Source organism: Caretta caretta, chromosome 8 (genome assembly GCF_965140235.1).
Source record: "Caretta caretta isolate rCarCar2 chromosome 8, rCarCar1.hap1, whole genome shotgun sequence".
NCBI classification, from domain to species: domain Eukaryota; kingdom Metazoa; phylum Chordata; order Testudines; family Cheloniidae; genus Caretta; species Caretta caretta.
In genome coordinates this window covers 12158376-12172198 of record NC_134213.1, presented here as the reverse complement: position 1 = coordinate 12172198, position 13823 = coordinate 12158376, and the positions used below count along the sequence as shown (strand labels likewise).

General features: G+C 46.0%; 1 protein-coding gene across 1 annotated transcript; it reads right to left on the bottom strand.

The window, feature by feature from the left end:
* Nucleotides 1-286: 286 nt before the first annotated feature.
* On the bottom strand, nucleotides 287-10292 carry PITX1 (paired like homeodomain 1). The gene is made up of 3 exons (XM_048861033.2): nucleotides 9905-10292; nucleotides 6434-6639; nucleotides 287-2088 (listed from the first exon to the last, which is right to left on the bottom strand). Exons 1-3 carry the CDS (start codon nucleotides 10065-10067, stop codon nucleotides 1540-1542), a joined length of 918 nt encoding a protein of 305 aa, XP_048716990.1. The 5' UTR covers nucleotides 10068-10292; the 3' UTR covers nucleotides 287-1539.
* Nucleotides 10293-13823: the final 3531 nt, after the last annotated feature.

The following is a 13823-nucleotide window of genomic DNA, read 5'->3' as shown; positions in this document are numbered from 1 at the left end:
AATCGGGCGCTTAAATCTTATCTTTCTAAGAGAGCCAACGGTATTTATGTTAAATATCTGCATAGTCTATTGCACTTCAAACAAATAAGCCAAACAAATGATGTTTACATTTCTCGAAAATTTAATGGTTCTTAATAAAAGCCAGCTCCCCGGAATGGTAATGTTGGATGCTGAATTTCGAATAAACTATACGTTTTTTTATTATTATTATAACTTGAGATATATCATAAATATAGCCAGAAAAGAACATTAAAAAGCATTGTTTGAGTTCGTTTTTTATTCCCATGCTTTTAATTTTGAAAAAAAAATCACAAACCATAACTTATAAAACAATATATACTGCATCCTTATCCACAACAGCATTATTGAAACATCCAGCCTTACGTTTACCACAGATGTGAAATACACTGGGAAAGGAAATACCTTGTGCATTTTATATTATGTTTCTTTGTCATCTACAGGTAATAAGTACCGACAAAAATAAGCAACAAATATGCCTGCAATTAAACTTCATATGCGTTTTGTATGCGTATTAATATTTAAAAGATCATATTTATCATTTCCATTTTTTTGCCAACAAGCATCTACATTTACATCATAACACCTTAGGATTATTTTTGGTTCCTTGTTTTTCCTTCACATCCAGAAAAGCATTTTCCAGAATTGCTAAGCAACCTTTCATCATTTCCAGACTCAATCGGTTTCTTTAGTAGAGATGCAGTATCAGGATTCACTTCATGACAGTCCGTCTTTTGTCGTGAGTGTTTTTTTTTCTCTCTAGACTCTCTAGAATTTTTTTTTTGGGGGGGGGGGGTAAAGAAAACCACTTTTTAAGTAAAGGTGACTGATAATTTCATTATCAGGGTAAGATGTTGGAGGGAGAAAAGGCTGACCCGGTTTCTTTTTGTGCTCTTCTCCGGAAAGGCGATACTGCAGCCCTTTGGAAAGGACAAGAGAGGCCGGAACCTGTCGCTTGCTTAGTCTTAGGAATGACTGGATCAACTAAAGAAAAAACATCAAGAATCATGCAGTTTAAAAACCTTTTATTCAAGGGCCGAGCACAACGATCGGGCACAATGTAACGGCAGATATAAATAGAACCTTAGTTAAGTGGTTGAACCTGGTCGTTAAGTTTTTTGGTTTCTTTTTTATAGTTTCATCCCTAATATTTTAACCATATTCCCGCAGAATTTATTCTGCACGTAACTTTTTTTTTTTTTTTTTTGTTGGTCAGTGGTAAACATTAACCAAACCTCTTCCCCTACCACGAACTGGGCAGCACAGCCCAGCCTTTACCACCATCCGTGCCCCCCCGCCGCCCCCCCTTCCACTCTTCTGCTCTAGAAAGTGGACGCGTTAGAAACTCTTGTGCAAGTTCAAGTAAACACATACAACCCGCATAATCCAGAGGAAAATTGCAACTCATCCGTGTATTAGATTTTGGCGTCTCTTGCAAAAGATTTCTGGTCCGTGTTTGTTTGGTTTGCTACCAGGCCGCAGAGCTTCCTCTCTCCGGCTGCTTGGGCCCTCGTTAGTCCGTCAGCTGTTGTACTGACAGGCGTTTAGACTGGAGCCTGGGCTTTGCAAACTGCTGTAGCCGAAAGTGGAGTGCTGCTTGGATTTCAGTCTGAGGCTGGCCAGGCTGGAGTTGCAAGTGTCTCTGTACACGCTGTAGGGCGAGCCCGGCGGGCCGTAGGGGCAGGCGGGGGAGGACATGGCGGAGTTGAGGGAGGAGCCGCTGATGTTGCCGAGGTTGTTGAGGTTGTTGAGGTTGGCGTTGGGCATGCCGGGCACGGCCGAGTGGCCCATGCTGGAGGGCATGCTCATGGAGGAGATGGTGCTGGGGGCGGAGAACATGGACTGCGAGGACAGGGGGCTCATGGAGTTGAAGAAGGTGAAGCTCTTGGTGGAGAGCGGCGCCGGGGTCAGGCTCTTGGTGGCCCAGTTGTTGTAGGGGTAGCCGGCATACATGTCATCGTAGGGCTGCATGAGCCCGCTGAATTGGGGCACGTAGCCGTTTTTGCACAGGTCCATCTGCTGGTTGCGCTCCCGCTTTCTCCACTTGGCTCGGCGGTTTTTGAACCAGACCTAGAGGGGAAAGGTCAGAGTAAAGGGTAAGCGCGCCAGGCTCCTGCAGGGGGAATCGCCCAGCCGAAGCCCCCGCAGGGACCCGGGGAACGCAGCCCTGGGGGTAGGGATGGGGGGGGGGGGGTTTCTCGGAGCCTCTGCCAGGACCGGCTTCAGCTGGCCACTCCCGGGAGGATTTGCAGAGGAAAAGCCAAGCTCTGCAGTGGACAGTCCCTGGCTCACCCTCCCTGCCCTGGGTGTTGCCTCTCCTGCCTGCTGCGCACCATAAACGCTGCCCCAGCCTGCCCTGCTGTCTTGCCTCTCCCCAAATCCCGTGGCTTGTTCCCCCTGGCTCAGAGAGAGGAGCCGCCTCCCCAGCTCCAAGCCGCGGCTCCGGCGCTGCACACCTCCAATCTCTGCTTTTAATTTACCCCTGCCTGTTGCTGCGCTTATTTACAGAGCGCATTAATTGGCCATGCTGCAGCGCCTCGCCCAGGCCCTGTTCTGATTAGCACCGGCTCGCCCGGGCTCGGCTGTGTTTCCGAAAGCTAACGCTGGACAATAAAAGTCCTCTGTTACAGATCATAAAATGGGGATTGGATTAGTGTGTTTAGGTTTCAAAAAAAAAAAAAAATGCATCGCCCGTTGGATGGATGCAGCCTGGGACTTTATGTCTAATGAGAATGTACGGCCCTGAGTCGGGAACGGAGGAGCCGAGGGGCGCTCCTGAGTGTTTGATGCCCAAACCTCATCCAGGCTTTATCTCAAGGGCGGTGCTGGAGACCCCCGGCACCCAACCCAGTGCATTGCCCAGAGAGCAGGAAAAGCCCGAGCGGCGGGAGCTAACGCAGACCAAGGCCGCGCTCCGGAATTGCATGGCAAACTTCACTGCAGGGGCTTGGGTGGGGGGCTGCAGATCTGATGGGATAATGACCTCCAAAGATCGGGCTGGCCAGGCTGGGGAAAAAATCCTCTTCCTGCCTTGCTGGGTGAGATCAGCCTGTGAACTGTCCTCTCCTTAACCCCTTGGTAAAGGTAGCTCTTGTCTCGTTGTTGTTAGAGCCACTGAGGTTTGGATCAGGACCCTAAAGAGACATTCCTCCACGGCAGCTCCTGCAAAAGGGTGGCAGACAGCTGCTTTGTGCCGGGCACTGAAATCCCCACTACCCTCAACGCCACGAATTTTAAATCCCCCTCAAAACTAGGTGACTCTCGCGGCTGCGAGGCTCTGCTCTTCGAGCCTGTCCTCCCAGCGTTTTTAATGGCAAGGCTTTATTTTTAAATAGCGATAACAAGGATCGAGGGGGACTAGTTGGGAAAAACAAAAAAATCCCGTCTAAATATGAAGAGGAAACGAAAACCAGAATGTTCAAAACTTGTAATTCACTCCTCGGAAGGTGCTTTCAGACAGGAATTTCCTGAAAACGAGGGGTAATCGTTTTAATTATGGCTTCTAGACATTTTAAACTTTTAAAGGAAGGCCCTCCTGGCAAATGAAAGTTGGATTTGCAAAACTGCAATCTCAGAACATCAAACCCAAACCTCTCCGTACAGAGGGGAGAAAGAAATTCAGTTAATGGCAACTCATATTAGTTTTATTTGCTTCCTGAAATATTCCAGCCACAGAAATGCACATTTTAGTCCTTGAATTGTGGTGGTGGGGTTTTTTTTTTTAAAAAAGAAAACTGCAATTAATACAATGCTTTCAAATACAGCGAGTATTTAGCCCTGAAAAACCTTAAGAGGTAACCTTACAGATAGTCTAATTTGCTCAGTTAGCCGGTTACTCATCTAGACAAAAGTGGCTTTTCTGAACTGAAGGGGTTTGATTTGTTACCAGGCTCTGAGACCAAGTGAATGGGTTAAATCTACCTCCATTTTCTCCTTTATTTATTATTCCCTGTGCTGGTGAATTTCCAGAGAACGGTTTAATTCACCCGTCCAAACCTTCTAGTTGCTTTCTTACTAAGGTCTCAGCTCAAAACCCATCCCGTGGGGCCCTATGGTGCTATGAACGTATAAAGCCTATTTCAGTGCTGGAAAATCCAGACCCCCCTTTCAGGACTTTCCAAGATGCAGGATTGTGTATGCCTTTCATTTTATGGTGTATCGTGTCACCCTGCGGATCGGCAATTGGCGAGGGACTGTGTAGACAGGACACTGTTAGTAAACAATACCCAGCAGAGATTAATACAATACCCCTGCAGAGCGTGGAGTATACCCCGGGTTGGGGTCAGCACATCCGCTCTGGAAACAAACCAGGGTAATATCCCGGGATGAAACACAAATTGGAGGGGGAGGAAAAATACCCCCAAACAAAAAAAAGAGCAACACACAAACCAACCCACCACAAACAAACCATCAGAATCAATAAAATCCGAATGGCAGGACGAGCCGTTCTGATTTGACGTTCGTTTGAAACAAGTTAATATGTTAAAAACAAATAAATAAATGACCTAACTAGATATTTTGAGGTAGCATTGGCTAGAGACCCATAGAGCAGGGACAGCCCAGTCCTACAAGTATGTGTGTCTACGATGGTTATTGACTTTGGAATCTAATCTAGCCCAGACCCTTGTCCTTTCGTTTGTCTGTTGACAGTTTGTACAGTACAAATAACTTATCTGCCTCATCATATACGTTGAATTGTGGAGAGGAACATTGGCTGTGTGCACACAGTGTGCACATTGCACACAATGGGGCCGTTACACACTCCATAGTGATATACAGTAGTCACTTTTCATTAGATATATTTTCTATATAGTATACAGACATCTGCTCGCTGATGGGAAGCAGATTATTTTAACCGCTTTCCAGTCACTCTGTAGGATAGCATCATGTTTGAATCGCATCACTTATTGTATATATTTTATCAGCAGACGCCGTATGTTTCCTTGTCACTTTACTGACTGTGCCCAGGAGAGTATAAACTTGCCTGTATTTCTCTGCTGGTCTATTCCTCCGTTTTAATGGAATTTATCCACTCAATAAACCCTGTCTAATCTAGCCCCTCGTGAGACTTGTAGGGATTGGAATACCTCCGGTTAAACCCTGTACCTGGGGAACCTGCGTCTCTTTTACATGGGGGGGAATAGATGGCAACCTTGGGGTTGAGCCATTGCTGGCAATTTTAACCATTGATTGTTTACATTAAAAATACTTCCCCCCCCGAAAAGATACGACTTCCTAGCCTGTGTTTGGAGGAGGCCTCTGTCCCTCAAGCTCCCAATCAGGGGAAGAGAATTGCAAATATATTTCCTGTTTAGGGCTAAATTACTGCCTTTAATCAATCCAGGAGAGAACAGTAAATCCAGCAAGATGGCTTTTATGGGCTAGATCCTGCCCTTTCCAGGCACAGGGGCGATTTAAAAATGGGCTTCTCTGAAATGGTGGGGGAGCCTTCTCTCTGACTCTCCGAATTATTGATATATATTATGGATGCTCCTTAAAACGGGATTAAAAAAAAAAACACCTGCCTGAGGGTCCTAAAGCCCTTCCCTGGGCAATTACACGAGCAGAGTTTCCTGCATTCAGCTGTTGATTCCTGGTAGCATCCTTTACCTTCTAATGCCTGCTCCCTGCCCCAGACTAGCTGTCTTCTCAGAGATATTGCGGCACGCTTTCCCAACTGGGCTTTAGATGCAGTTCCTTCGTGACCAGCTGTTGCCTTTGATTTCTCTATGCTCTCCCGAGAGATCCCAAATCTTAAGAACGGGGAGCAAGAGGGAAATCTTGGAAAGCAAAGACAGGGCTTAAACGAGGCGGCAACTTTCCTGAGCTTTTGACAACTGCTTGCCTGGTGTTGCTGCCTGCAAGACATCAGATCCCCTCAGCTCAAGGTTTCCTTCTCTCCCATATGCCCACGACAATTGACCAAACGAAATGAAGGCCTGGGTGTTAATATATTAAGGATTCTCTATTTATTGCGTGCCTCCCATAAGTATGGGGTATATTCAATACTATAATTATACCCGGGTATTATCTAAGAAGCACAGTACGTTCTGGGTAAGTATTGGCAATGCAAATGAAATTGACAGATGATCTGTTAGGCTACAATCGGTTTTAAAAGGCCAAGCTAGCAGCTGTTAACAAAGTAATTTCTCCCTTTAATTTCTCCACTCCTCACCGCCAGGCGCCTGTTCACCTTGACAAGTGTGTCTTTATTTTCGCTTGCGATGCATCCTACCAAATAATTGGAATTTTTTTCCGACTTCAGAAAAGACTGCGGGCCACAGCCCATGGCCACTGGGCGTCGCAGCCAATGGGCGCTGGATCGGGCCCTACAAGGACAAGACTGATATCTCTGGGCTGCTGAGAATGAATCGCCGGTTGCCCCTAGTGTGGCTGGGCCGGGGCTCCCCCTTACCCTGACTCTGGGCTCGGTGAGATTGGTCCACACAGCAATCTCCTCTCTCATGCTCATGTCCGGGTAGCGGTTCCTCTGGAAAGTGGCTTCCAGCTCCTGCAGCTGCTGGCTGGTGAAGTGAGTTCTTTGCCGCCTCTGTTTCTTCTTCTTCGCCGGATCGTCGGGGTTTCCATCCTCGCTCTTCTGTTCGCCGCTCCGGTCTTTTTCTGTTTAAAAACAACAAGGCACCGAGACCCGAGCGGTGACACGCACGGACTTGGCCTCCTGGCCCCTAGATCCCCCTCCTCCCTTCCCCCAGCCATTTGCAGAAGGTACAAAACAAAATCCTCTTTAAAAAAAAAAAATCTCTTACATACGTGCCTCTGCCGTGCAAGGCTAGATCTAGCGCCTGTTTCCTACCACAGGCCCGGCGCGTTTTCTATTTCAACCAGCCCCGCGTGATTCAGAAAGGTTTCCAGAGAAAATGTTCCCCTGAAATGTAATGTCCAAGCAGTAGCGTGTTCAGTTATCCTCTCCTTTAGGCCTGTCCTTCTGTCCATGGGGCTCTGACACTTACAGAGGGGGAAGAAACTCATTTCTAATGGGCTCGGCTTTTAGATTGGAAGCTTCTTGGCAAAATAATAATAATAATAATAATTAATAAAAAGGAAACAAATATATTTAAAAATCGTTTCTCTGCTTTGTGACACCCTCCCCCCCCAATCTAAAGAGAAACTTCTGCTCGAGTGCGTTGTTCTTGTATATGGCCATTTCTCCACCGTATTAATCTTAGAAAACGTCAGAGAGTGTAAAATAAAACATGAATTAATCGAAAAGGTGAACTCCCCTCCCTCTCGGGAATATGAGAATTGATTTAAGCAGAGAATGATCCACTAAAGCCTTTATCCCAAAATCGAATAAAAGGTAAGAAACGCTGGTAGCTATCTGTCTGCAACATTCCCGTTTTGTGAATTATGTTTATCTAAATTTGTCGAAGGAATTCAACACAATCGCTTGCTATAACTAGGGAAAAATAGAAAATCTACTAAAATCAAGGGGGAAACCGCGGATCTTTTTTACATTTTTGAATACCTTTTTGGATTCACACATATGGAATGAGGAATTCGATACATTATTTGAACTGATTTAAACTATACCAATAGAATATACTAATACTTTTATTAATGTGTAGAGACAAAATCTCCCTCCCTACATATATCTATAAAATACTTCTGTAGATGTATATACATAGATATATAATTTGTATAATACATATGTATGTCTGTACAATTTTGATTTATTTATTTTCACAATAGCCACACATTACTTTAAATAGCAGCGTGTATATATGCCACACGTGTGTGTTGTTTCTCTTTCTCTCTCGCTCTAATTTTGATGTATTTATTTGAATATATATACACATTAGTGTGTATAATATACATATGTGTATTTATATACACTGACAAATGTAATACTAATCTATATGACACACAATAACTAAATCAAAATTATAGAGAGAGAAATACACACACGTGTTGTTTTCCCTTTGTACTCACACCAATGAGTTTGACTTGATTTTGGAGGGTCTCTTTGAGAGGATTTCACATGGAGGACGGATAGCTCAATAATGAGACTATTCTGAGGTGCTGTACATCATAAAGGAAGGAGGAATGTAAAGATAATGCTAACGTATTGAAATACAGACTTCCTCTAGGAGCCTGCTAATAATAAAAATTTAAAATTAATTAATAAAAAATCCTTGCAAAATGGTTGATTCCTCATACTTGGAAAGACTCTGTACCTAGGGCCTCCCTGGGAACTCTTGGAGTAAAAATGCTGGACCTCAAACGGGTAAATGGAAACCAAAGGGTGGTAAATGGGCTTATTGCTTCGCGGATGGCCACTATTTCCAATAAGTGGTTTGCAGAGCAAACAAGGCCTCGAACAGAAACCCTATTTAAAGATCCTTGGTAGCCCTCCCTCGCTGCCTTTGCAACTGATTGTGTCCCCAAAAATTCGCCGCTGGTGTAAATGTGTGTCTCCGCGAACCGAGTCTACATGCCCTAACTGTAAAGGCTGCATGTGAAAATGATTTTATTTTTGAACACACAAATCTTTCTGGCAGACAGTTTTTTCCACCCCTCGGTGGCTGGGGCCACTTCTCGTGCAGGCAAGAGAGCAAACAAGTAAGGAAAAACCCGTGTCCTCGAAGAAACCATCCATCAAAGTGATTGCAATCTTTGCATTTGATTGATCCCCGCCACGATTTGCATGAGAAATACTGTTTGGGCATAAGGCTGTGATACGCCTTCTAATCATAATACCACCCATTAGTCTTGATTGGCTTTAGCACACTTTTCCATTAAACAGTGAAAGGTATTTTGTGAATTCTCTTAAGACTAAATGGACCCTGCTATTTAGTTTCCTTAGAATTTATGAGTCAGATTTTAGGGGTAGAGCAAGATGGAGCAATAATCCCCTACAGTATTTCAAGGGGGGGGGAGGAACCCCCCTGGAAGCACCCCCTCTCCAGTCTACACTCCAAGCCTTGTTTTCAGATCAGATTTGGAGGAAAAACCGAACGTGTTTGCTGCCATGTCAGCCTTCGGATTTGGTTTTGTGGCAGGCACAAGACCCGTTTAAATTTAAAATAACAATAATTTGAAAAAACGATCCTCTGTGCAGAGAAATTTTGAAGAAGGAACCAGGCGCTGTTTCCCGCAGTCCATATTTTTCCAGGGCTTTTTGCTTCCTTTATATGGGGTTTCTTGTCATTAGAGGAACGATTACTGATTTAATTAAATACAAACTAGGAAACCACAGCTTTCCCTACAATAATTGCACATGTTCAACAGGCGGATGTAAAAGCGGAGACCAAACGACTCCTGTTTAGATCCAATTCAGTTCTTGTAAAACGCTATGGTTTATTCCCCATCTATACATAAAATTAAAAACTAGGCTTAGTAACGCTTACCCCACGTAATAATAAATCTGAGCTGCCCGGTCTCTCTCCACTCCCCTCCTCATCCGCCCCCCCCCCAATGCTTTGCAGTTCCCCCCTCCTTTGACGGAGAGATCCTTTTACGTCTGAGCAGCCAGAGCTGGAAAATAAACCCCGGCAGAACTGACATTATTTCAGAAACATTCTGCAAAACCGCACTCCCCCGGATAAATTAATATCTGTAAAAACCATAACAAAACCCTGCTTCTCGGCTTGAAGTTGGTAGCAATATTCTTCCATTCCCTAGACTGTCAGAGCCGGGGCATGGAAGAGGGTCAGCTCGGTATCTGTGATCTCCCCCATCCACCTTCCCGGTTTGGCGCTAATTAATTCTAGTGATTACATCCACCCACCAACACCACCGGGTATTTCAATCTCTCTGGTGCATCCTGCCTGGGCAGGACAGTCTCTTGTGCAGCGTGCATTAGAATTAATCCAGCAGGGAAAGAAAGAAAGAAAGAACAAAAGAAGAGGAAGTGTAAGGGTTTTACCTGGGACTTCTGTATCTGACGATTCACTGGCTGAATTCTCAATCGGATCTCTGGATTCAGAAGATCTTTGCAAATGGAAGCTGGAAGCCATGTCATGGGAAGGCTGGGGTCTTAAACTCTCTGGCAGTCTTTCCAAATTCATCCCACCTTTAAAGGAATCCATGGCAAGGAGGCTGGGTTGATTTTGGTTTATGCAGGTGTTTATTCCACAATATATAGATATAGATATAGGTCTGAAAATCCACTTAGTACTATTTCTGAATTGCTTTACTTTATTGTTATTTTCAAAGAATCAGAAGAAGAGCTCGGAGAAATGCCTAGAAGCCCGATTGTCTTTGCTCTGCAATAGCTGCACCGGTCCAACCGCGTATGCATGAAAGTGGTAAAGATCCCCGGCAGAAAAATGCGGGTTGCGAGTTGGATAGTTTAAAGCTAAAGAGATTAAAGCGACTTGCCCTGGAACAAATGCCTGTAGTTAAACCCAGCTCCTCCCACTTAAGGTTAAAACCTCCCAGTCTCGCTAATATATCACCCCATCTAGCGCTCACCCAGCCTAATCTAGCTGGAAGAACTACTGCCTGCAAACTCCCCATATATATGAGCTGTCTCTAAGGCACCCTGGAATACTAGCTGCAAGTTTCTTAAAGCCACGGCGCTCTCCTTCGGGGTCCCTCTGCCCCGGGAGCCCGGCGGAGCGTCTCTCCAGTGTTAGGACACTCCTGGGGTCTCTTGCTCTCTCTGCTCGTCTTGCTGGAGTAAGAAAGGTCTTTTTGCTCTTACCCATCGCAAGCCCTCACCCAATCAGCGCCCCCCACCCCCAACTTTCCCCCAAGCCCAGTGATTTATTCCGCGCGTGGTATGAGCTCTTTGACTCGCTACGCGATCTGTTAAGCCCCAAATATTTAAAAACCATATATCAGAGACTAATCTAAATAGATCAAATTCTTTCCAGTCTCCTGCAAAGCAGATCTAGGCATCTCTTCTCCCCGCCCCGCCCCCGGAGCAGGGTAGGCGCAGAGTCAATCGCATGTTGCACGGGAATGGTTACTCCTGCTGGGTACACTCGCTGCACGAAAGCTCATGCTCAAATAAATTGGTTAGTCTCTAAGGTGCCACAAGTACTCCTTTTCTTTTTGCGAATACAGACTAACACGGCTGTTCCTCTGAAACCTGTCAATAAGCACAAGGAAGAAGCTGCGCCTTTAAACTTGCTGATCTATTGGGAGAAATAAACCTGCGTTCCCATTTGGCTGCGATACTATACTTTTAACCCCCGGGGACAAGTAGTTTTAATGTGGACGTTTCTGAGACACGTTTTAAAGGGGCAAGGGGGGGGGGGGAATCTGTCTCAGGGGATATTTCCAAGGATGTCGTGAGCTGTAGCTCACGAAAGCTCATGCTCAAATAAATTGGTTAGTCTCTAAGGTGCCACAAGTACTCCTTTTCTTTTTGCAAAGACTATTTGGTAACAAAAATGAAACCTTCCTCGCACGCTCTCCCGTCCTGCTGCAAGAGGCAGCCCACATCCCTGGCTCGCCGTGCCCTGTGTTATTACCGAGACTGAGAGATGCTGCCTTGATTTGGGTTCCCCCCGCAGCAGAGCTCGGGAACCGCGGATAAATGCTGGGCGCTCTCGGCCTTTTGTTGTGGTTGTTCTTTCCTCCGCATTTCCAAGCGGAAATAATCGAGGGCCGATTTCTCCTCCGATTGACACGCCTGGACTTGGGGCTCGCCAGGTAGAGCAGGCTGCGGCCCAGACGTGCTTCGTATTTGCAACAAACGCAGCCCAAGCGCCTCGGTCATCCCCGGCCTCACGGGTCGGGCTGGGGTGCTGGGAAAGGAGGCGAAGTGAATTCAGGTAGCCGGGGTGGTGGGGGATTTACTCAGGCCCTGTGGTGTGACAGCTACAAATGTGAAGCGAGTCCCTTTGCTTTGGGGCTGACAACATGGACTCGAGTTAGCCTGTCACCCGTTTGCGGGCTCATTACAGCTCTGCACGATGCGTTTGGCTGGAGACAGCCAGGTCTCAGGTTCTCTGGCTCTGCACGCTGGTCCTAACGTCTCTGGCAGGAGGGTGTGGTGTCACTTTAGTGACTAAACAATGAGTCGTTTACAGAGCTAGTAAACAGTCCGATCCCCCTGAACTTCCCCCCCACAGAGGCCTTCTTGTTAGGAGCCCCTGCTAAAGCTTAGTAAAACAGCCCCACTCTCTCTGGGCTGGCACAAACCAGTCCCACTGGGGTCTCTCTCTCTCCTTTTATTGCCGTTTCTTAAAAGGGGAACAACTTTCCCGTCCAGTCCCCCCCCATGCTCGGTGGAGGAGCCATCCATGTAAGGCATCTAGAGGGACAATTTAAATCCCTAACCTACCGATGGAAAACCAAGTCTGCACACACAACCCTAAACTACTTTCCCACCGAAGTTTTTATTTCCAGTGAACGTTTAATAGATTCGTTGTGGTTTGATCGCTCACTAACTATAATCTAATAAATATAACATTGCTTCGTGTTGCAATAAAACGGCCTGTTTTACTCTTCTGGAAAACCCCATTATTGCAGCGTATTTACAATCCCTTCATGTGGCTATAATACCTCCTTCAACTTTATAAATTCCACACTCATCTTTTCTTCCTTTGGAAAGAGCATTTCATCTCCCCTTTTGGGGGACAAACTCTTATTTGAGAAAGAACAGCGTAAAGTACTCTTGAAAAACACTTCCTTCTCAGTGGACCACACCTTCCAGTCCCTCTCCAAAGCCCACGGGCTGGACGTCAGTGGGAGTTTTGCCTGAGTAAGGACTGCTGCAAAGTCCTTCCTCGAGGTAAGACTGATTTCCCCACCTTTCAGCACTTTATCCTTGGCAGTGACCTCTCTGTGACCCATAGAAAGTGGCTGGTTGTTCCAGGGATGGATTTCAGGCTTGGAGCTCTGGGCAATTTTTAAAGGGAGAAAAAAGTGCCCAGAAATGTAACAAGAAAAGGATCCTCTCCAGCACGTGTCCATGTCAGTTGTGGAAGTGCCATCTACAGGCAGGGCCGCTTCGGAATTGTCCTTTTCGCCTGTTCGCTGGTGTGTCTAATCCGGCGCACGCTCCCTGAATGTCAGCTTTCTAATGCCTCCCAAGGCCAATCGCCGGTGCCCGGCCCTCTGAGGGTGTGGCCGCCACTTCTTCTACACTAGCCTCACCTTGAAGCACAGATCAGCACAGAGAATTATTTTTCGTATTAATAGGCACCCAGGTTTCACGTGACTGCTACCAGGGAAGGTGAATCGCCTGATTACAAGCCAGGGTGCCTGCATAAACAAATGTGGGTTTCTCTCTCTCTCTCTCTTTTAGTTTTAAAACCCCTTTGATTAAAAATATCAGGTTCACTGTAACTTGAAAAAAATGTTTAAAATCTCCAACAGCTCTTTAGCATCCCTGTTCAATGTGTTCGGCGCATTATCAGAATTGCCTGTCCTGTTGACAAAGCACATTCTGTATATATATATATATATATATATGTATATAATATTTATATTTATATATATATATGCATCACTTTGCTCCCTCCCTCCACTCCCCAGTCTGTGACCTTTGGGCTGTGTTTTACAGCAAGGGGGAGAGGAGATGTCTATGGTGATTTCAGATACTGAAAAAACCCTGTGTTGTCTGGGGGGCAATCAGTCCCTTGCTTTGGAGCTTCCCAAATACCCCAGCAGGCCAGTGAAAAATACCCCGGCAGGCCAGTTTTTCTGAAGGACACCTCGAAAGCACAAGGGAGACCCTGGACTTGCGGCAATGGCTCGTTGGGCCAGATCCTGCATTACTGCTCCCTTAACCCCTCCTGGGAGTTTTGGGTGTGCCCGGAATGCAGGATGGGGCCCACTCCCCGGGCCGCACCTGTTAGCAGCACAGTGACCCGGTTTATTCGCACTGG